A 25,117-nucleotide genomic window follows, 5' to 3' on the forward strand; every position below is an offset into this window, starting at 1 on the left:
TTGACATATGAAAGACAAAAGACATTTTATTAGAATATAGAATCTCCCCATGATACACACAGTATCAGTGTGAAGAAGCCATAAATAATGAAAGCATGCAAAAGGGTGCATGTGAAAGATGCAAAAGATGGCTCTAAATTGATTGAAAAAATATTGTTATCAGAAATAAAAGTCTGCCTTACTGAAGCAGCAGCAAGGACAATGAAGACAACCGCAGTACTTAGTGGGCTCAGTAAGAGCTCAAGATCACATAAATCAATATAAGAATGATGAAAAAGAAATGCCGTCATCAAGACCTTTATATTTGGTACAAAAATGCAATGACCTAAAAAGAATTTTGAAGGATTTCTCCAAAAGAACACAGAAGAGTTTTAGGATGACTCTGTCAGACTCAAGTCAGATGGCTGAGGGATCATTTTCCAGATTTTGTGTTGAAGTTGAATGAGATGGCTTGACTGAATGATCAGCATGAGAAGGTAAAGGATCCCAAGGCAGGCTTTTGTGCTACATGCCATCCTCCAGATAAAATAGACATCTTCATGAATTATGCAACTAACATGTCTCTGAATACCAGTAGGGCTTCACATCTGTTTCTGCCCACTTCTAAAAAGTCTTCCTTCATGTCTACGTTGCTGCATGCTGAAGACTACTGTGAAATTCAGAGGAAAGCACCTACTAATTAGGTACATATTAAGCATGAAGTCTAACACCTTGTTGTGGAATTCTATCTTCATTGACAATTTTGCAGAGCTTTCAGAAAAAAACTTGTGAGCACACAGACTTTCTGGGCACATCAGCAGCCACCTGCCTCTGAAAATTTCATTTCCATTGCAGAGGAACAGCAGGCCTCTGCAAATCTGAACAAAGGACTGTGAAGTCTGTAAAAGAAAGATCTTCACTCTCACAAGCCCAGACTGAGCTCACTTATCTCCTCCTTCCTGATCCCAAAGTTTCCACAGGAAAAAATATCTAGATACACATGCTAAGCAGGAGCTGTGTTTGTTCCTACCAGGCCCCCAATAATTCAAGCAAAGGGACCAAGACCATCAGATTGGAGCTCTTTAGCTGAAGTTGTGATTTAGACACTGCTTGCAACACTTTTGGAAATTGGAATTTTTCTGCCCTAATGAATTTTGTGTGTGAAGGCTTTTGCTATTTTCAACTTAATTTTAACCTATTTCTTTAGTATTATTAATGTATTTTATATGTTTCAGGTTTTTGGGAAACAGAGACCTGCTTATTGGGCCTGTATCTACTCTGGTTCATAGACAACCAAGCAAATGATCTATTTTATTTGAGTAGCCCATTCATATGTCAAACCTTGAAAATCTTTTATCCTTAATAACTGCTGCCACTCCAGTTCCTGTTCACTGAACTATTGGCCGCTGTTTCTTTTGTCTTGGCATAAAATATCTGGGGGATTTTCAGCCTCTGTTCTTCCTCCGTTTTCTATAGGTCTGAATTAATTCTGCAATGTCTCTGGCCTTCCACTGGACTTTCATACCTAATGTGTTTTACCTGTACATTTCTGGGTTCATGCTGCAATCTTATGTTCCTACAGATTCATGATTTCTTGCCCACTAATACTGTTATTCATTTTCCAAGAACTTCCAAGTATCTTCTATTCAAAAGATAGTACTAGTATTTTACTACTGAGAATGTGAGAAACCAAATAAACCTGAGTTTATGAAATTTATTAGGGCACCAGGGAAAAATACCAGTGAAAGGTAGGTCAGCATGCCTGTGTGCACTTGAGTAGCTGGTCCCTCTTTCCATCTGTGCTGGCACTCTTCTTTCCCCTCTTACAATGCACTCTAAACAGCTCTCCAGCCCATTATACTGTAAATAATGTTTTTCTTCTTCCTTTGCAACATTCTCCTGATGTTTCCTAGTAGATATATCTTTGCTGCTGACTAGCATCATGTATCCTGATATTTGAAAATAGGCTAGATCATACAAAACATTTCAGATTAAAGCTCTTGAATTGGAAACATGACTAGAACCGACCTCTGACAACAGATTTTTTTTTCCTTCTTTTGAGAAGTCTAACTTAACTTTATGTACAATTTCCCTAAAACTTTTCTAAAGATCTCATTTGAAATTAACTTCTAAAGATTTCAGTTGAAATTTTTCCGCTTATTTCAGTTATATAAGAAACCAGGGGACAAAAAACACTTCACTAAAACTTTAACCTATATTTATTGCTGCTATGCAGCCACACAACTCAGTGGTCTGCAAAGATGGCTATGGATTTCATAGCATAGTGCTGTGCTGTGCTCTCTTATGTGTCTTCAATTAAATTATCCTTCTACCCTTTATTCTGCCAAGTCAATACAGCCAGATGAAATATTTTTCCATTCTGGCAATGAATTGGTGAAATAGAGGAACCAAACATCTAAAAATATTTTTTTCTCTAACCTTCAGTAGGAAATAACATTGTCTTTCATTTTTCAAAGACTTGGTGCATCTGTTCAAGTCAACACCAAATTTCTGTCTACTAAATATATATTTTTGACAGAAAATTGCAGAAGATGTGGTGCTATAAACATTTGGAATACACAAATTAAATAAAAACAACATGAAACATAAAGCATTAACACATTGCTGATATTCTGCACAGAGTATTATTATAGATAAATAGCAGTGTAGAATAATATATGTAGCTGTAGCACTTTTCATGCCTTCCATGCAAAAACTGAAACGAAGTCATAACATTTACTGGAACTTTGCAGTGCCCTGGAAAAACAGGCACCTTTATCTCTATGTTACAGATCTTGTGAGGAAAAAAAGAAAAAAAAAAACTAAAATGTGATTGATTGTGCTGTTTTGATATCCATGTTGGAAATCTGCATCACAGAAGTGGGACTTTCTGGAGGCAAGAAAAGCAGAGTATTTTCAGGGACAAAGAAGAAACACAGCTGCTGTACCAGCATGGTGGCTGCTTGTGTGCAGTTGTCAGAGCAGAAGGAAAAGGTTCATGGCTTTTGCTCTCACTTCATGCGGTCCATTGCCAGCGTGCAGGCTTGATGGAGATTGGCCTTCTCTGTCAGTGCAGAAGCTTTCCCTCACCTCTCCTGCTGGGGCCAAGGCAACCTAATCTGCCACTAGATGGGCTGCCCTGAGTGACCCATGCCTGGAACAGGTGACAGAGCTGCAGCCTGCACCACATGCGGGTTAAAGAAAACACAAACCTCACATTTTTCATAAGGACTAACATGTCAAAGTACTGCTGCTATTTGTGGTTTTCCTACCAAGCAGCTCCAGCATCAGCACATTAAACAGCCTGTTACTGAAACCTAGGGAAGAGATGTGTGCTGTGTTACTGGGAGCCACGCAGGTCTTCAGAGCTTCAAGCTGGTGATCACTGCTTTAGAGAGAAACGTGCCCAGTTCAGACAAAACATTTATTTTTAAATGGGCATCTGATGTCTGTTAATGGCAGAGGTCTAATTCAGACTTCCTTGATCACTGTGGCTGGCATGGTCCCAGGTACTGCATTATATTAACAAGGTTCATAAACTGTCAGAGATATAACTCATCCACTTAACTCTCTGCAATGAGGCACAGACTCTGAGGACATGGCCTTTCCGAGAATGTTCTCTCTCTGTAATTCGTCATTCCCCCGAAATGCCTCATGTGATATGATGTTACTGGAATCTTCAGCTAAAAGGTTCAATTTTTTTTTTTGGTCACACATACTGCAGAATGTATCCATATGTATTCTACCACCCCAGGTAGTGACTGGGGTGTCTGCCATCAAACTATTTCCATTTGGAGCAAGGAGATCACTATTTTTCATGCTGAATACACAAGAGAGTGATCCCCTGCCCTTAAGCAGGAGGTCTGTAAGGGGAAAGGTGCCCTTGACCATGGAATTCAATCTGTTGTTCTGCTTGGAGCTCTAGAGCGTAATCTCTCTTTGTACCATCCTAGGCTGCATGGTGTGATATTCATTTAAACTCTCCAGTGGTTCTCCTTTTGCAGGAAGGATTTTCACAAAGCGCTTTGGCATTTGCTTTTTGAAGCCTGCTTAGCTGATTTTGCTGAATGGAAAAGGTAGACCTAAAACATATCTTTTATTACAGCTTTCAAAGGTGGAAAAAAGCCTGCAGTAGGCTAATGCTGAGAGGAAAAATAGCATTGAAACATTAGCTGAGTTCAGTTACTTTAAACATTAGACGCCACAGGAAGAGGTTTTATTGACTTTGAAACCCCTCCTGACACTTGATGCTGTTATATTGTGCACCTGGAGCAAAATGTTTGTGCTAAGTAGGGCATTTGCTAGATGTATGGACTCTAAGGAGATGGAATGATGTGGAGCACCCTATGCATGCTGCTTTGCATGTTCCTGAGATACCTCTACTTCTTTACTCCAGACCATGAGGCTTAAGGAAGTTGTTCAGTTAAGATAAGTTCATTCATCCTCATCTTCCTGATATGCATTGCCAGAGACAGAGGCTGTCTTGTCAGGTATCCCACTTTTCCATATTGTGCACAGGCACAAACAGCCAGGGGGCTCAGGCAGACCCTCCACCTGACAGTCACCTTCCTGGCAGCTCTGCTGCTGCTGGCACTGTCAAAGAGATCTGTCAATTCCTCTGCTGTTAGTCCACAATTCCCACTGAGCTGCTGAATAACTATTACTGTATTTTGATAATCCATCAGCATTCAGGTTTCATAAGTTCAAGCCCTATTCATCTTGATCACACTCTTTAGAGCTGTTCCTGTGAAAGCCTTATTTGTTTCTCTTTCTGTATGTTAAAGTAATGAGCCTGACTATTCAGGCTGCTGAAGAGCTGCTTCAGCTGAGCTGTGCACTTTGCATACCCTGCATCCGCCTGCCTTGTCAGCACCACCATCCCCAGCTGTTGTGGGAACACTTTGATCAGAGCATTATTAGGCTGCTACAACATAACCACCACCATGAAGTCAGTGCAGTGCAAAAACTGCCACATTCCATGAAGTTTCCTGACCCTGGGACCATCATCAGAGCCTTCAAATAAATAGCAATTCATCACAGGGAAAATAAGTATCATCACAGAGAAAGAGTTGGCTGTTACTGAAAAGTCTCTTACCTCTGATGAAATGTTCTGGCTCTTGTCATTTGTGTGACAGCAATGATCTAATTTAATCTAATGCGTGATGTTGGAGAAGAGAAAATTACCTGTGCTTTCTTTCTGAACTTTTACTCTATACAGTGTTCATGGTTGGCCACAGTCCTGAGAAACTGGCAGACACAACATATTATTCTCCTTCTCATCTTCTACTCACTGTCTTTTGAATGTTTCTGTTTCCTGGATCCAAGGGTCTGATGTTCACACTCAAAGCATTGAAGTTTATTTGCCATATGGGTGCCTCAACATGGAGGGATGAATTTTCACTGAACAGAAACTCTCATATGTGTTTGTTTATCAGAAATTCAAAGCTCTCTTGTACCTTCAAAATATTTTCCCTTACACAATCTGCACAATTTTTATTTTTTTTCCTACATCTCCTCAAAAGAGTGAGTAGCATTGATAATCAACTGTTTCTTCTAACAGAGTTCAATTTAAAATGCTAGACATTCATTTAGTGGGCTGCAAGGAGTCTGTGGCTTTGTTAGATCTGCAGCATAAAGAACCAATTTTTCTTATCCTAATCCTATGGCTGTCTGAAAAAGGTGACATGCAGTTACACATAATGATAAGAAAAGCTACTGCTGCCAAAGGCAGTAAGATACCAAAGCCAGATGATTAAACCATTCCAAAGCTTTCCCAGAAGACAAGAGGAAGCAAAGGTCCAAAGTTTTTTTCAGAGAAGTTATCATGCTATAAAACCTTCAGAACAAAGCCCACATAAAGACACAGATACACTTTTGTTTTAATAAACCATTCTTACTATTTACAGAAAAAATGGGGTGATGCAAATTTTAAAACCTTTAACTTTGTTTTTTTGTTTGTTTAATTCATTCTTTGTTGGATTTTTTTTGTTGCCAAGAGGACAGAGGCAGTTTTGTTTAAAAATAAATGGGATTTTTTGTGCAATCTACACAGCTCTATTGGCTAAATATTTTTTTTAGCCTGAAGAGCAGGCACCACACACACTTGACCCCTGTACAATCAAAACTCTGTTTTTACAATGACATGTTGGGCTACAGAGCTACACCATAAGAGGAAACAGAGCAATAGACTTTTCCATCTTCAGGACTTCCCATACACTTGGATTGGATGGAATTAACAAAAATAACCAAAAATCTCCTCTGACCTTAATGAAGTCAGAAAATGTAAAGTGGAAACAATTCACAAAAGTAGAAAATATAAAATTAAAATTGCTCCAGGTTTAACATATTTTTGGCATCACTAATGCCTTCAGCCTGCACTGAGCAATGCACATTTGAGCTGCACTTAGTACCTGCTGAATGCAGGTGGGTAATTTGTTCCTGGCCTCTCAGCCCCATCTTTGCTCTAAGCTGTCAAAAAGAATCTACACATGTGAGCCCACCCTCTGTCCAATGAGACATACCTACCTCAGCTTTTTAAGGGGGTACAGCAGAATCCTGGCTGGGCCATTTCACCTGGGGGAGCAGGAATGTGAAGTTCAGTGTTAAGCCTGGATCTACAAGATGCTCCACAGTTCAGCTAACACAGAGGTCAGCAGTAAGTGATCCCCATGCCTACCTCGTGTGAGCTGGTAGCCCTTGTATTTTAGGTTACCTTTCAAGTCTGAGGCAGGAAAAAAAGGACATGCTACTCTTTGGCTGTGAGATGAAATCATGGAGAAGTGCCAAATATCATGTGGTTATCAAAAGCATAAATCACTCTGAAATCCCTAGGAAGAGTGAAGACTTGTAGAAAGTTTTAGGTCAAAATTTCAGAAAACTCTTGCTAAAGTTTAAACTTTCTGGAAATTTGGGTCAAGCCAAATGTCTGTAATACAGCTACAAAACAGGTAAGTATCTCTTGCTTTCTACTGTTGTTAAAGGTTTGCACTGCTCTCTTGTGACAAGCCACAGTGCTGTGGTTTTCAGTGCCCCTGTAGTCTCTTCAATTCATCAGGTGCAGAAGCTTGCCAGGGAAGATGCTCAGGGAATCCTGAACAAGATAGAACTGCTCTCAAGCACCCAGCAGCATTTCAAACAGAAGCTTTCTAGCAGGTCTCCACAGGGGTCTTCAAATGCTTATACAAGAGGAAATCTCCAGAAAACTGAAGAGTCCACAGAGAAATAAAGGAAGATTTTATGTTAAGCACCTTCTAGACAGCTGATATTAAAAAAAAAAAAAAAAGATTATGATGCATTAGTTGAAATAAATGCAATTTTAATCACACTTTTCCAATGTGCCTAGATTTATCTGAATTAATGATTCATGGTTTTACTGTGTCTGCTAAAAAGAAAAAAACCAAAAACCTTTGGGGCTGAGTTTTCAGCTCAAGAGAGGAAAGAAAAATAATTTGATGACTACACAGGCTAAGAAATTATCATTTTGGCTTGCTTTTAAATTTTGTAAGTGCCCACTAGATATCATTGTCGACATGTCAGTTTGACATTAGCTCTTCTAAGTAATTATTTTGTACAGAATAAAGCTACTTGACCATAGTAATGAAATCTTCCTTCTGGACAGCACATAGTTAATTCTGTAAAAGAATGACAGCAAGGCCACACAGTCTACCTTCCCTATCAGGAATCTGTCCTTATACCAATAGTTTTCCTATTCTCTCCTTTTATGATGAAAGAGATTTAAACTTGGAGGAATGACAGGGTTCTCATAATGTTAAATGTAAGCACAAATAAAAGCATACCTCAACAGAGTAGTTTCCATGGAACACAGCTTGAGTTTTATATTAAACTCCATCAATGATGTTCACTCACTGATGCAGCACTGCTGAAGGCAGTGAAATCAAGCTTGAAAGGGTTTTTGCAGGGGGCAGCTTTAGAACCCCCATGACACTGACTTAAATCTACAGATATTGAGAAAAAGGTCTCTGCCTCACCTTTGGTGCTAAATAATGAGTATGATTCTTCTGAGAATCAATACACTGGAAGCTTTCTAGACAGTAATTCTCCAGTTCTTCAGTTGCTCATAATGTGTGTATATATATATATATATATTGCAATATATCTCCAGACTCCAAAAATCCATTTTAAAGAAACATTGCCCCTTAAATGCACATCACTGCAAAGGTTTTATGTGTGCAGACCAGTGCAAGCTTAAGAAATATGATTAATTTGCACATGGCTGGACATGTAACATCGCAGCTTTGCAATATAGCATTCCCAGGGCCAGAATTACATCCATGTATTTCTGCCGTATTATTGCTTGAACTAGCCCATATTCTGCCTTAGGTCTTAAAAGCAGTGTTTATAGACACCTGCAAAAACTTAATAATGAAAAGTAAATGCACAAGCCTTAGCTGTGTCAGAGATACTAAAACATTTTTTGATAGAAAAACACAATAGGTTTGTGAGGTTTAAATCTAAGGTCCATTTCACTAGACCAAGTATGGTTATAGAATAAAAACATATTCATTCAATGAAACCAAGACTATGTGTTATTTCCACAACCCTTAACTCATTAATCCTCATCTCAAGCCTGTTCCTCATCACCCTATCCCAATTAGATCCCCTTTTAGTTCTTGTTTCCTCCTTGCCATCACTCTTTTGTTTCAATTTCCCAGCTTAATAAACATAACTTGTAGTAATTACCTATATAGATATTGCTTTAAAAGAGGGAAGTGTGGGAACCTGGACCAGAAATTATGGTTTTTTTATATGATAGCCTTTTTTCCAAATCTGGTGCTCTTTGCGGTGTATAAAAACATTCATCTCCATGAAAGAAGTGAGAAAAAATAGCAAGACAGGATTTTAATCAATACTGATCCTGATTGAGTTTGATCACAGCACTTGACATTTTGAGCAAGTCTGGAAGTACACTCACAGTGACTCAGGATCTGCCAAGAGTCTTTAGAGGTGTAACGGGACATTGTTTACTTAGGTGGGAATATTCTACTTTTTTGTTTTCCTTATACAGCTATGATAAGGATATAAAAAGCATTAAATTCACTTTGTAGTTAATCGTATTACTGAAGCTTCAGTAATGCTGTTTTATTGGTGATTTATTTTAGGCTTTGCTTGTCTTTTTTTTTTCTTGACAGAAGGAAAATGGTTTCACCAACATGGTTATATATTAAAAAAACCCCAAAAAAAAACAAACACCCCCCAGAAAAAAATTAAAAACACCCCACAAAATTATTAAGTGTTTAAGATCATTTTTTCCAAAATTAAGGTCATCAGATGCCATCAAAGTACACCCAGGGAGCTGGTGCAGGCATGGATAATGTGTCACTTTTAGAAAGAGCAGTATTCATTTATACTCTCATATGGCCATATCAGGGAAAGTTGTAAAGAGCAGATTTTTTCAAGGTGCAGAAAATGAGGTTCATAAAAACATGCATTCACTAATTACTCTATGTATAAATGAGCAGGAATGTTGCTAATGGCTCCTTCTCCTCTAGAGGCCCATACTACAGCATTAAAATGTGAGTGGGACAGATGCAGACACCTAAGCTTGATGGATCTGGGATCCAGAAATGATCTTCCACTCATTGCACCTATTTCCTTTTATCACTGCAGGGTTTATTAAAAATAACAAAGCTCAGTTAATTAAAAAAAATAGGTAGGGATGCAAAGCAATGAGATTTTTCAAGCTAACCTTCCCAGTTTTAAACTGATTTTCTGAGACAGTCAGGCTCCTTCTCCTCTTTGTCTCTGAGGACTCATTTCCTTCCTTCTCATGTATGACAAAAATCTTTTGGAGCTACTGAATCAGGAAGAATCTGCTCTGTGTAATTCTCATATTGCACTGAGCACTGCTGTGCTTGCGGACTTCCCAGGAATATAAGTGATGTGACTAACTTCTATCATTTGCTTTGGTTTGGGTTTCTTCTCTCATATTCTTCTCCAGGATGAGGAGTTATTCACTGTTTTGTTTGGATTTGTTGGGGGTTTCGGGGTATTTTTTGTGATACAGAGGTATATTGTGGTGGGCTTTTGTTAGAGAGAAAAGGTTAAAGTCCTGCACTATAAAAAAGGTAGTAAATTTTGGGAGACCTATAAATCCTCGTGGGAATTCATTAAAAGTTTTAGTTGACCAAAGTCCCCAAGAAATCTCTGCTATCTGCATAGATGAGCTGTACCCTTCTTAATGGGAAGTTCTAGTCCACAGGGAAGGAAACATGTTCCTGATCTCTGTCTTGGGGATCTCTGCAGCTACCATGGGCTCAGATCATTGAGTATCATCAGAGTGAAATTTGCCACTTTTGGTTCTGAGCCTCAGCTCGTAGTGTGTGCCCACTGCTGCTGATGTAATTAGAAGGTAAACTTGAATGACTGTCACTGTATCAGAGCTGATAAATTACTTGGCTAAAAAAAAAAAAAAGAAAAAGAAAAAAAACTAATGTGAGATTCAAATAAGAACAAAAGGATGATGTTTATCAAGCAAAGGTTGGATAGATGTGGGAGAAGGGGAGGTTTCTTTTATGAACTCTGATTATCTCATGGGAAAAAACCCTGACATTCGTACTTAGATCAGAACAATTTGAGCTTTAAGGCATTCTTTTAATCAACAAGCTCATCTGATGAAATGCTGTAGGATTTGCTTATATATCAAAGGAGTTCCCTAGAGATTTAAGCAATGTAACTGAATGCAATTAAAAGATCAGTTGTAAACATCATTTGTGATACAGTTTGTTTGCTGTGCTTTGTAAGATAAGTTCAGTTAATAACATATGAACTTGTGGTGGTTGACAAGACAGTAAAGTATTGAACTGTAGTGCAAGAAAAGGATTACCATAGGAGCCTGCTAGATTTGCAACTATTCAGCTATCTTGGATCTGATGGTCTGTAAAAAGAGAACAGAGAAACTATTAAGCCAAGGTTCACATCCAAGAATGGAATCATTTATGAACAACCTTTCTGGGCCTAATTCGTTGCTGAATTAAACCTCAAGTAACGTCATTGAAGTCAATGGGGTTATGCAGGGCATAAGTCAGTGGAGCAAATTAGCCCTCTGTCTTGAAGCCAAGAAACAAAAGGGAAGAGGGATCCAATAAAGGAGAGATGAAATGCTGATATTAGCTGAATGCCACTTCTTGGTACAGTGCGTTCTTTGTGTCCAGCAGTGAATATTTCATCCTTCCCAGGTGTAAAATCTTCCCAGCAGCACTGTAAGGCAGATTTATAATAAATGACAAAATTAATGGCTTAGTTCCGTTGTAATGCAGCTTCTGGGCTTCCAACAGGAATTTAAACTGTGAGCAGACAACACATATGCTGGCTTCAGTGTGATCTCCAAATCAAGTCTTGATTTTTTTAGGAAAGCCTTCAGGCTGAACTTTTTTAACTTTTTTCCCCTTTTGCCACCTCCTACCCATACAGATATTAGAAGGCAGCATTTGTGTGTATAGGTAGCTTCCTACATAGAAAAGCGACAGAAATTCCAGGAATATCTGTGTAAGAGCTAGAAAAAAACAGGTGTAGTCACTGCCTCAGGTATGAAGACACTATGAAATAGAATGGATTTGTTTGCATTTAATTTATATATGGATAATATTAAGGGCTCTAAGAACCCACAATATTGCAGTGATTGTACAAATGTCTTGGATTAACAAAAAAAAATCCATTTTCACTAACCAGCATTCATAATACATGGTCTCTCAAATTTCACTTCTTCTACTGTCCAACCCACTGATTACTCAAACTGAAGTCAAGATCATCATCTCCCTCAGCCGGAGATTATGGGTTTTGCACCATTCACAGACAGCTCACTCCTGGCTGAAGCCTCTAGGCATTTGTATCATCCATATAAAGAACAAATTCCCAAAGTGTACAGATGGTTTTGTAGCTCATGAAAATATCTCTGTGAGGTGTCCTGTGCAGAATAACACATTTTAGCAGCCCGGCTCACTTTTCACTACACGGAGATCAAATAACTGGAATTCTTTAGACATCCTAGCATGCAAACTTCAGTGATGAGCTAAAGGATGAAAAATGATTTCTTGTAATGGAGTAGAGAAAACTCTCCAGACCTACATGAAAGGAAGTTGGTTAAAGCAGGCAACATGTGACACTTGTTGCTGCTCCAATATTATTATATTTATATGGATGATACAAATGCTCTTTTACTTCTGGTCTAACTTAGCAACAAGAACTTGCTGGAAGGACCAGCAGCTGACTCACATGATACTTGGCCTGTTGCATGTATGATATTGGCCATTTATTCCCTTTTTTATTATCATTTTTTCAGGTGGTACTTCAATAACTACTCCAGATTTTCATTTTCTTTAAATCCCATTGCTCCTGTTTACAATTCAATTCTGGGCATGCTCTGCAGAGAGGATTGAAAGGAACAAGATACAAATTTGCCAGCTGCTGCGTGAGATGCTGATGTAAACACATCCAGGACTATCCAAAGTGACTTGTAATGAGGCCTGGGGACTATTGCAGATATGAGAACAAGTTCTATTAATCCACAGCCCTAATTTCAACTGATAAAATACAAAATAAAGCTGGTTTACAAGTACACTGAATTTGTCCTTGATTTAGTTGGCAAAGTTCCGATTTCAAAATAGTTCTGCGAGGGGACCAGGTTTTGTTGGGTAGCAAATCTGATTTTGACAGAAATATTTACATTTTCAGTAGATAAAAGCTCATCCATCCAAATACTCATCCATTTTTGTATTTTTTCAATGATTGAAAAGAAGTTAACTAGGTATTGGAAAAATTTTGATCAATTTTTGGAAGTTTTATTGAAGGATGTGTTTTTCAAGAAAGATGCAGAATTCTCCTATTTCTAATTAAAATTATTAAACTGTTGTGGAGAATTATCTTTAACTCCTCAAAAAAGTCTGTTGAATTTTGTTGTTTCTGTTTCTGTAGTCGCTTTTCTAAAGCCATCTCTTGTTTCTCTATGGTATCAGTCTTACATCTAACACTATCACATTTTGTTTCAGCTGGCAGGCTTCATCTATGCCTGTTATGTTGTGAAGTGTATTACTGAAGAAGAGGACAGCTGTAAGTACTAAAGCTTTATTACATACAAAATGAATTCTTTTTTTTTTTAATCACCTCTCCACTATGCTGGCTCTTGCTGACTTCAACCTAAATGCCTTATTATACTGTAGCCAGGTCATGTTTTCTTTCCATCCTTCTCAGTCTAAAATCTGTAAATTCTGAGGCAAAGGAGGAATGAAATACTGGTTTAAATTTACATACACCTTTCTTCTGGAAAGATCATTACAACTCTTTATCTCACTACTTAGCTTAAGACATAAAATAAGGGTGGTTTTGGTTTTTTTGTTGTTTTTTTTTTTTTTAATAAAAAGAAATAAAAAATCCCAATTAGCAAATACAAGTTGTTTTTTTTTTTTCCTTGTTCCAGGCTGTTGTTAACTATTTTCAGAGTAATTGGTTACAACTGAAGTTATAGTTGTTTTGTGTTGGCATGTATGTTGTCCTGTAAAAGCAATTCTGGCAAAACAACAGCTTTAGATCATCGCAGGACTTTAATTTATGAAAGGTTAAACAGTAGAGCTCCTCTTTGTTCCTCTTTGTTCCTACTACTCCCAGGGTGCACTTACATGAAGTGAAATGATTTCAGATAGATGTAGATTTGTGTTTCTTCTGCTTATTTATATCAATAGAATCCTGTTGAGCAAAATTTGCTCTTATTGCATTTTGTGGAGTCAAGCCATTTCCTTTTTTTCCCCTACTCTAACCTGGATTTTTTTAAAAAGGTCCACTGCAGCATTTCACTACATCTTGGGATTCATACTAAAGCACTTTAGAAACAAGTATCAGAACTGCATGTAACTTTGATAAAATATACATGAATCCTAGGGAGAGCTCTGCAACAGGAAGCTAAAGGGTTTTTATTTGATTGAGAGCACTACTAGGGCTGGCGGGGGTTCCTTTGTGTGTTCTCCTGCGTGGAAAATAGCTACAACCCTGTAATCTATTGGCAATACAGTGTCACTGTGAACCATCAAGGGGAGATTTAATGCTGAAATCAAACCACCACACTTTGGAGGTCGTTTCGACTATGCTCATTTCAGTTGTCTTTGTGTTTCTGTGGAAGTGAGAAAGGTATAAAGAGTACAAAGGGTTTGGGAAGCTGTGTGGAGCAGGGGTATGTCACAAATAGACTTTTCTGTTTAGAGAAGTACCCAGTCAAATGTATTTTCTCCTGCTTTCCCATTAAGTGCATTCATTATTCACAGAGTTGAAGGAGAGTTATTTCTTGTCCCCCAAAATGGAATCCCATTCAATACCATTCTGCCCTCTCTTCTAAGGGCTTAAATATTCTTTTTGCTATTCTGTAATGCTTTAGGGCACTATGATATAAGTAAAAAGCAAGGAAGGGACTTGAGATTGGCTTACCAATCAAGCGCAGAAGTCAGAGCACATTTGGGAGATCTCTCCCATGGTTCATAAAGCAGCATTCCTGGCAGGAATGCCACGACCAGTATGGTACTGTTTTCTTCTCTCTGCACCAAGAGCTCCCTGTTGCTCAGCGGCCACAGATTGTCATGCTTCTTTGAACATTTTCTTGCCATCACCTTGACTATTTTGTCATTCCTTTTGTCATTTAGATTTCATTATTACTTTGTACACCCCAGCCACATCTCCTCATCCAGTCAAAGAGCACCTCACCCATCTGCCAGCCCCTCTGTGAGGCACCAGGGTGAATCCCCACCCAGTGCAATGAAGCCAGCACAAGCTCAGGTGCTGCAGCTTCCCCTCTGCTGAGGTTTGGAAGCTTGGCTGGCCAAAAAGGGAAAGGGAACGTCTGTGGCTGAGTTGTGCCAACAGTGAAATAATGCTCAGATTGGATCTGGCCCCTCAAGGTATCATAAAACTAAGACAGCTTCAGTTTCTATGGAGAGGCCTCATGAAATAGCAAGTAAGAATGATTCTAGTTCTCTCTTTGCTCAGACATCCATGCTGCCATGTACCAAGTGTTCACTGTGACAGCCAGAGCCTGCAGTCTATACAAATAGTCCCTGCTCAGGTTTAATTTAAAATTATTTTATTTTCTTGGATACATTTTCTAGCTTTTCTATCTCTTTTGGCAACACATGCATCGATCGTGCTCTTCTGAGAAGTGTATCCCTTATCGATGTCATGTCATTTAGTATTTGTAAGGATAAATGTGTTGGATCATACCAAACTCTCATTTAGCCACAAGTCCTTTCTGATGAGACAGAACCAACAGAAAAAGCCTTTTGCTTTTCAGGATGGACAAAGTGAGCACCCATACACTCAATTCTATTTCTTCTGCTTTGCTAATGGGTCATGGGAACAACAGCAGTCCAAAGGAGAAGCAAAAGAGGCAGAAACACTGAACCTGGCAGAACTGAGCAGCAAGACATAAGACTGGAGAAAAAGCCATGCAACGTCCAAGAGCCAAACCCAGGCATGTTCCAGATTTTAACCAGATGAAGATATTGACACTGCTCTGGAGTATCGTGTCTCATCTCCTGTTGGCACAGAGCCTCAACTGTAAAAACACAGTCAAGTTGCTCTTAAGCTGCTTCAGCTGAATTAGCTTTGCTCTCAAAGTAATTGGAACAAGCTGAAAGAATTACTATTTCGCCATTCTTTATGCAGATTTTATTAAGAGAAAAAATGAATTGGGGTAGAATTAAGCAAACATTTCACTAAGATTAACCTGCTCTAACCTCACTAAAGGATTAAGAATGGAACAATACAGTGATAAAATCATGGTGATAACTAGGACTGAATCAGCAAGTCTAGAGGTTTTAATTACTCACACACCAAATAAATCCAGCCACAGGCCCCCTAAATCAAAGCTCAAGCCTGTGCTACCTTTCATGAGAACAATCTGCTTTGGGTTAATTCTGCACCAAGGATTAAAGAGGAAGTTGCTTTGTCTCCTGGTACGACCCCAGAAGTGCTCTGGTGCACACCAGAGTCAAACTGCAGCACCTGTGTCTTCCCAAGGGGCAGACAAGAGCAGCTTTTCCATGGCTGCTTCTCTCAGTGGAGGTTTACCACTCCCAAACATTTTCCCTGTGGCTGCATAAGAAGGAGGAACTCTGAAGGTTGGAGTGCCTCTGGTCTTTTTCTGGGAAAGACAGGGTAAAGACAAGGGAGTGCAGATCCCCAGCAACATTGCTGCCAGCTCCACTCTCTCCTCTGTCACATTCAGATTTTCTGAAAAATCCCTTCACCCAGGATTTTTCTCCTGGGAAGCTGAGAAGCCCCAGAGAAAAATGAAAACAATAACTATCTCATTTGCTTCTCCTCTGTTTTGCTCATCTGGAATGTGTTTGGAGATTTTTTTACCCACAGGTGATTGTTTCATTGGTTTCTGGTGTGAGTGTTTTCACTCATTGGCCAATCAGTGCCAAGCTGTGTCGGGACTTTGGAGAGAGTCACGAGTTTTCATTATTATCTTTTTAACATTCTGTAAGTATCCTTTCTGTATTTTTTAGTATAGTTTAGTTTAATATTCTTTAATATAATATAGTATCATAAAATAATAAATTAGCCTTCTGAGAAAATGGAGTCAGATTCATCATTCCTTCCTGCCACGGGGGTCCCAGCAAATACAATACTCCTCTTCACCACTGCCATTGGAATGCCTAAGCCATTGCCATTCTTAACTCATTAGCATTATTAGCTGCAGCAATTAAAAATAAAACATGAAAATGTCAGCAGCAGCCATTACTTGGAGGCATCCAATGACTGTAAACTTGTTGGAGCTTCTGGTTTTTCTCCCAAAATCATGTTAGGCCTGCATTTTTCAAAGGCTGCACATTATTTTTAATAACATCGAAATGTTCCTTTAATGTGCATTTGCTCACTAGCAATTTGGGTCCCTGCTATAAGCTGCTACTGCCTTGCTAAAAGAAAATTCAACGTATTTCTGAAAACTTCATTAACTGTATAGACATTTTGTGGGGAACACTGGAATATAAGCAGTCAAGCAGCATCCTCCCAGGCCTTTATGTCTCTAGCAATTAAGAAAGAAACATAGGTTACTGAAATGGGAATTCTGCACTCACAGGTTCTGTTGAGAGTAAGGAGATTTGCTTGTTACTAGAGGAACAGCTTTGGCTAGGAATGAACCTCAGCTAAGAGAAAATCTCTAATTTAGTCTGTGTCTCAGTGTAAAATCCTAACCTACAAGGCTCTCTTGCTGACCCAGAGAGGGAGCAGAAATAGCGTTTACCTACTATTAGGCAATGGCAAGGCAATCAGAGAACAAATATGGCCCCTCTGAATGTTCCCTTGTGTACCATGAGGTACAACCTGTCCACCGCCTGATGCTAGCAGGGATCCAACCTGCATATACACTTTCATCTTTTCTCCTGGCATTGTTTCCAGTTAAACTGCAAAGCAAAAGAAATTGCAACTTTGTCGAGAAGATTTTTGCTGCATATTCCCAGGAGCCCTGCTATTGGGGATGTCTTGGTGCAGAAGTGAAGCTCTATATAACCCTTTAAAATTCTTTCACTCCTCCCCCTCCAATAAAACTTTGGATTAAAGACCGCATTTGAATTACTGAAAATGTTCAGCAAGACCTACCCTAGATAGGAAATATATTTTGGTAAGCAATACAGCATTATGTGCCAATCAATTTGGTGCCAAACAACATTCCACTCTTGGATCCACTCTGACCTGGGAAGTACAAAAAGTGATGACAAAGATTTTCTTTTAAAAGACAGTATTAAATTCATTATATGTGAGAGATGGGAAATTTTGACATGCACATGGGATAGACAGAAAAACATTTTCTTTTTATCTCTGTAATAGGCAACCTTCCACCTTTGGGCAGGTTGTTTAACCTCTCCATGCTTCTGTTTCCCATATTTAAAATGAGAAATAATTGCAGGGACAAACTCACAGGCGTGTTGCTTCATAACTTTGAGCATCTGGGATGAAAGGCACTATTGAAGTGCAGAATATGCTCAGGTATCGCTTTTTTTCTGTGCCAAATGCTTGTCACAATCTGCTTATCGAGACATTACAGAGAAATAATACCTCAGCTTCCATTCCTGCTTAAAAAATCTCTACAACAAAGAGAAAGAGAAACTGGTAGCAAAAATTTGAATATTAATTCTGCTTCTTTGTTTCCCATCCCAATTTTGTGGTTCCCAGAAATTCTTGACAGTAATTTGTTGTTCATGGACTTCCTTAGCCACAAGAGGTCTAGCTGTATTTAGTTTCCCGTAGTGGTCTTTTCTTCCTGAAAGTGTCCTACTACGTTTGAAGCAAGAAAGGTTTTATAAAACAGCCTCCTGAGAAAAGGAGATCTGATATCTCAGCTATACAATTCCTTTGTTCTGCACCTACCATTTGTGTAGGGTGTCCTGAGTATGGTGTTTTCTCTGGAAAACACCAGGGATTCCATCTTCACCTTTTCCATGCTGTCACAGGTGGCATCCATCTCACACTCTGACAGCCACATTAAGTAGTCCTGCATCTTAAATTAACAATCAAGATTTCCACCACAGTCAGGGGAGGCAGGGATGCAACCCCAAAAAACAACCTGCCCTATCTGTGGTAGACACCTCTCTCGTGACAGGGGGAATCACCGGTCTGACTTGTTTGGCTGGTGCTAGGGACAGCCTAGACAGCCTGCAGAGACAGCCCAGCCACAAATAATAATAGGAACAAATAAAAGCCAATATTTAAAACACAGTTGTTCTCCAAACTGTTGAACAGGTCATTGTGAATGGGAATGCAAGGAATACACTACAATTTTGAAGCTTCAGCTTGTTTTTGCTCAGCTGTGCTCTTCAATTTACAGCCTGCAGCTCAATTAGAAGCTTTTTCCATTTACTTGTTTCATTTAGTGTGGTGACTGCTACATGATCTAAGTAAACCAGAGGGAGGAAAATGGGATGTCTTTGGCTGTCAGGATGCTGATAGGAGTGTGAAGGGAGAGCAGCCTTTGAAATCCCAAGTTGCTACTTTATGTTTGTCATCCTAAGGACAGCTGCCTTGGAGAGCCGCCATGCCACCAGGAACATTTAGGAAATTCCCTGACATGCCTGTACAACATCAATCTTTTGCACATATCAATAGCTGGTTCCTGTGTTATTATTTCCAGTCATGTCCTGTCTGGGAGGGGCCCCTCATGGAGCAGAAGGCTGGTGTTGAGCATCTTGTTCTGCTCGGCACAGAGCGCAGGCAATCTTTGTCCCCTAAGGTGTGTGTGCTCGCTGCTTCCGAGGCACAGACTGAAAACCTCTGAGCTGCAGAGTGCAGGCTGAAGCACAGGGGAGCAAGTTTATGGCAGGAAGATATGACAAGTGAAACCGGCTGCATTTGAGATGCAAATGGAGCTGAGCAGTCCAAGGTGTCACAGGGCTTGGCAGACATTACACAGCCTGCTCTGTGATCATTTGGCACAGCACTGCAGAGAGAAACAAACTTAAAAGCTCTGAGGAGGTGCAGTTTGTTTAAATAATGGCAAGTAATTAGTCTGAAGACAAAATCAGTGATGGCATTTTATAATTACAATTAATTTAAAGGTTAATTTCCTTTGGTGCTAAAGTCTTATTTAAAACATTTACCAGGAAGGGAAATTAGGATGTTACTATCTAGATGCATAGAATGCTTCTGGGAATCCATGCCTATTATCACTAGAAAATTAGGTTAGACTCAAAGTGGGAATTTCAATTCATTTTAGTGTATAATAGATGGTGGTCAGGGCCTTGAGTCAGAAGGGTTGCTTAGGGTAGACTGTATGATTTGCATTTTCTTTGTTTGTGGGATTAATTGCAAATGTTTCTAACAAAAGGGCTGGGTTTATACATGAACAAGCTTGACATGAAAAGAAAATTGGTTATGGATTGCTGCCTTCGTAACTAATGAAGTTGATGTTCAAGGAATCCCTAGGAGACAGTGTTGTGGTATGAGACAAATATATAAATAAAATCACACAAGGGAAAATGGTGGCACTGCTGGCTTCATCTCTGATGATTTCTTTTCTCCCTCTCTTGTCTCCCCTGCCACTCCCCTTGCATCCATCACCACCTCCTGTGGGGATTGTCAACCCCAAGTTTAAAAATGTCTAAATAACATAACGTAAAACTTGAAGGAAGTAACATTTCCATTCCAGCAGTTCATCACAATGCAATACTTCTTAATAAAATCATTGCATTTAATAGCCAGGGAAATATACTTACCTTACATAATTTTTTTTTTAACTATAGACCACACTATTTTTACCTATTCAGGAATGGCATTGCAGAAGTGTTGGAAAAGATCTGCACGTGTCAATAGTGAATGAACTGCTAACATCTGTTTTTTTGAAGAAAGATACATTTCATACCAAACCATTGGAAAAATATTATCATCATAAATTATTTATTTCAGGAGAGGAACACAAAGGCATTCACACCATGAAACAATGTCCCAGGCAGTTGTGCCAAGCCAGTGGCAGAAATTAGGTAGTAACTAGTGATGGTTCTGATAACAAAGGCTACAGATCATTTGAAGCAATGCTCAGGTTGTTGATACAGCTGAATAGGTTGTGGTCTTCCTAGACATGGAAATGTTTTCACATTGAAAAATAGACAAAGCTCATATTCAAAATCAGGAAAAAATTAGCAAAATCCAAAACTTTCCACAAGCTGAAAATTGCTTGCAAAATACTTTCAGGCATGTTTTGTTCTGGTGCCGGTGAAAGACTCCATTTCAACATCAGTCCTTTCCTGCTACTTTGCACTGAACATGGAGGGCTGTCTTTGGAAGGACACCCTCCAAAGGGGAGCATCTGGCCCTTCATCCCCTGAAGAGGAAGAGAGGCAGTTTGGATTCTGAAGAGGAACAGCCTGCAAGTGGCCATGTGGGGCTGCTGGCCCCCTTCCCCACCCTGGTGTCCCACCCTTTGAGGGCAGCTGACTGCCTTCTTAGGGCTTCAGCCAAGATTAGTGGGTGAACAACAGGTCCCGGCCATCCAAGCTCACTCCAGGCTGACAGCAGAGTCTTTGAGAGGAATGGTGATGAGCTGCTGTGGGTGGACCAGACTTATTAATTATTTCCAGTGGCCCTGAGAAGGAGACCTGTCCACAGCCTTAGTGTCCTTCCTGCTGAGACAGCCAGTGTGAGCTCCTTGCAGTTTCCTACATGCCATGAACATAGCTTTGTACTAAATTATTTTTATCAGCATTACTCCTGTTAAAGTTTTCCTTATTGCTTTTCCTTTCAAATATCTAGATAGGTCTTCATTAGCATTGGTTTGTTAACTTTCATAGATTTGGGCCTTAATTCTCCCCTTTGTTGCACCTACTAATGACTCTTTTTCTAATTTATTAGTGTGGCAGTCACACTTGGAGGCCACTGCCCCAGGCATTTTCTTTTTCCTTCTCTTTTTCTTTTTCTTCTCTTTATTGCTCGCCCCTAGCAGTGATCTGGCTAAGAACAATTTTTCCTAACGACTCATTTGATAACTTCTACAATAATTCAGTCTACCACACATTTAATTCTTAAAATGATTTGTCAGTCAAAATCTATATTGCAGGGATATATTTTTTTGCTCAGCACTTAGGGATGAAAATTTGAAAGCAAATGGCTATTATCCAGCAATGCTCAGGTCTATCCAGTTTAGAAAAATAATATATTGTTCATACTGTTATTGTTCTCTTAGCTTATTATTGTTCTCTTGCTCTCTTAGCCAAGTGCAGGTTTTTAGTGATTCTTTCTTTACTAAGCATCAGACAAGCCCCACTGCAAGTTTGGAGACAATCCTTGCAAAGCCTTGCAGAGGTCAGGCAGCAACCCTATTACCAGGTGTACAGGCTGACAGGTGGCTTGCTGTATTTGTCAGGTATAAAAGGCAGTGCTGGCCATTTCAGTCCAGTACTTCTCATTGCTGCAGCTATGCTCCAGTTTTTTCCACCTGCCCTTTGGTTCTTATTCCTGCCTGCCTTATCCCTGGTCCCAGTTTCTGCCTTCAGCTACCTTGGGCTCATGCCTACCAGCCCTTGGTTGGTTATTTCTGACTTCTGGCTCCTTTCTGCTCAGCAAGGACCTTGGTACCTGTCCTCTCAACATGGTTCCCACTGTTGGCCAGCCCTGCCTTGCAGAGGCCTTTCTCCAGAGCATGGTCTTCCTCATGTCATGGTCCAAGAATCTGCTACCGACCAGACGCCTTCTCCACCTGCAAATCTGAGACAAATTGTGACTTGTCTAATTTCTGGACCCACAGCACCATTCATCTTGGTATTTTCTGCTGGGTACAACCATGAGCTGGATACACCTGGAAAGCAATATCTGCATATCTGTTGCTTGATAATTATAGGGAGCAACAGGCAGAGATCCCTGCCTGTATTTCTGTGAGAGCAGAAACACCAGATCATGTTTATTAGACTTCACAAACCCGAGTACCTCCCCACTCCTACATCTTATCTCAGAAGAGCTGATAAAAGACTCAGCCAGGGAATCAGCAGAAACAGAGACAGAAGAAGATGCTGCCTTACACCAACAAGAAGCATGATAAAAGGAGAAAAAATTGGAGGACAAGGCCCTGTGAAGCAAAAACTTACTGAATAATTTTGATTATCATACAAGTAAACAGCATGAAAATAGTGGCAGTGGAGCAAAATCTGAGCTGAGAAACTCCATCAAAATTTGTGTAAGGGCTTCCCTTTGCAGCTCCAGTGGCCATTGTAGAGCTCACAAATGCCATGAGGTTACAGTTTCAAAATCTGAGGGTTTATATTCACCTTGCAAATGGCTGAGCTGAGAGCACTCACAGGCCCTTCATTACTGACTGCTTGGCAGAAGTGCTGCTCATTGCACCACAAGAACTGGACCTCATGTCCAAATCCTTATGCCATTTCTGAATCCTCCTGTGACAGCAGAAAGGGCACAGCCTCATGTGCTGGCAGATGTCTCCTTCCCCATGTTTCCCTGGTGTTTGGCTATACTGTGGTTTGAGAGCCTAAATCACTGTGTACTCAGCACAAAGACCAATAATGTTTGATTATCATTGTAAACAAACTTTATGGAGATCACATTCAAGCAAATCTCCTCCTGTGTGCTATTTTGTGGAACAGCCACCAGACCATGCTCACAGCATAAAAAGTCAGTAGCACTGAATTGTTTGGAAGTGTCTTCACCAAACGGAGAGCTGGGTACCAGGATACTGGCAAAACTGCAAGAGCAAAGGTGTCCCCATATGTTTTTTAATATTTTTGCCCCATATGTCATTTCCAAGGTATTAAAATGAAACTTAATTTTACTCCTCTCCATTTACTTTTTTTTTTCTCAATTTGGCCAGTTTTTAGCTACCACTATTTGTGCACAGCTCTCTCTTGGCTCACGTCCTCACTCCTGCACCAGCATTGCTTTCAGTAATGTTATTAGCTGTAGTTTGTTTGCCATCTCTCCTTTCTTCTAGCTACACCTGCAGTGATGTGCCTTGTTGTGGCAGTGAAGCTCAATGGCAGCACTTCAGAAACCTGAGTCCAGGGAGCCACATCTTTGGCCTCTGGAGTGATTGCAGATAAATTTAAGACCTTGCAGGTCAGATGTAGGATATGAGCACCATGTGTTGTCTCTCTGCTCTACCACACAGGAAATATGTCCAGTCATGGCATGCACCTCCATGGTCATTAACTCTTTTTTTTTTTTGGGTGTCATCTTTATCATGGGTAATTCTAGGTTTTTTAATATTATTTTAGTAGATGCATGAATATATTTAAGGACCATTGTAATGCCAAGCACTGGGGTCTTTTTTCTGCATCTCATTTTAGTGGTCCTTCTATGTACTGTAGACTTCCAGAAATGGAAAATGAGAAACCCATTTATGCCTCTCATCCTGTCCTGAGGTACAGCAGAAACAGTGGGGACTCTGACCATGAGCAGAGGTTGAAATTTCACATTCCTGTGGGTAATTATTGATAGAAAATATGTCCCTACTTTAAGCCATATGTCTTGTGCTACACTTGTAACAGTCATATGTCTGACAAGACCCTTAACACAAGCAAAAGAAGAAAATTACCTGATTTTTTTATAACACATATTTCAGATAAGCAGTACTGCTATTATCCTATTCAAGTTCAGCTAGGAAAATAAAAATTTTAGCTCACAATATTTCAAAGATGGGTTTGCACAGCCAGGTTTTGAGGGGGCCACAGGGGTGTGTTCTGTAAAGATCTACTAGAAGTTTCTCCTGTGGCTTCTGACAGAGCCAATGCCAGACATCTCCAGGATGGACCTACTGCTGGCCAAGGCTTGGGCCTGTCAGTGACAGCAGTAGTGCCTGTGGGATAATATATTAAAAAAGGGGAAAAAATCTGCACAACAACTCTAGCTGAAGAGTGGAATGGGAGTGAGAGCAACAACTCTGCAGACCCCAAGACCAATGGAGGAGGAAGAGCTGCTGCAGGCACTGGAGCAGAGATCCCCCTGCAGCCCCTGGTGCAGACCACGGTGAGGAGCTGTGCCCCTGCAGCCCAGGGAGGGCCATGGGGGAGCAGAGATCCACCACAGCCCATGCAGGACCCCAGGGCAGAGCAGGTGGGTGCCCAAAGGAGGCTGTGACCCTGTGGGGAGCCTGTGCTGGATCAGGCTCCTGTAAGGATCTGTGGCCCCATGGAGAGAGGAGCCCACACCAGAGCAGGGTTGCTGGCAGGACTTGTGACCCTGCGGGGGCACCCACTGGAGCAGGCTGCTCCTGAAGGACTGCACCCCAAGGAAGGGACCCATTGGAGCAGTTTATGAAGAATTATAGCTCGTGGGAAGAATTCACATTGGAGAAGTTTGTGGAGGACTGTCTCCCATAGGAGGGACCCCACACTGGAGCAGAAGAAGCGTATAAGGAGATCTCCCCCTGAGGAGGAAGGGAGACTTGTGATGAACTGGGCACAACCCTCATTCCTCATTCCCTCATTCACTGGGGTGAAGAAGGCAGAGAATCAGGAGTTTAACCTGGGAAGAAGGTTTAATATTTGGCTCTATTTCTCATTATACTGCTCTTCTTTGGTAATAATTCAAGGCTATCTTGCCTGTGATGGTAATTGCTGAGTGATCTCTCCCTGTCTCTATCTAGACCCATGAACCTTTTGTTACATTTTCTCTCTCTTATTCAGCTGAGGAGGGAAGC

At 40.2% G+C, this 25,117-nt stretch overlaps 1 protein-coding gene across 3 annotated transcripts in view; it reads left to right on the forward strand.

Moving 5' to 3' along the window:
- The window catches only part of NKAIN2 (sodium/potassium transporting ATPase interacting 2), a 518,775-nt gene that overhangs the window by 481,891 nt on the left and 11,767 nt on the right, over positions 1 to 25,117 (forward strand). For all 3 annotated transcript variants that reach the window (XR_013181351.1, XR_013181350.1, XM_054629881.2), the window contains one exon: positions 12,984 to 13,044. Coding sequence is in view for 1 of the 3 variants with exons in the window: in XM_054629881.2 (XP_054485856.1) it covers positions 12,984 to 13,044 (61 nt within the window). In the remaining 2 variants the exon portion in view is untranslated. The remainder of the gene's footprint in view (positions 1 to 12,983; positions 13,045 to 25,117) is intronic.

Source organism: Agelaius phoeniceus, chromosome 3 (genome assembly GCF_051311805.1).
Source record: "Agelaius phoeniceus isolate bAgePho1 chromosome 3, bAgePho1.hap1, whole genome shotgun sequence".
Taxonomy (NCBI): Eukaryota; Metazoa; Chordata; class Aves; order Passeriformes; family Icteridae; genus Agelaius; species Agelaius phoeniceus.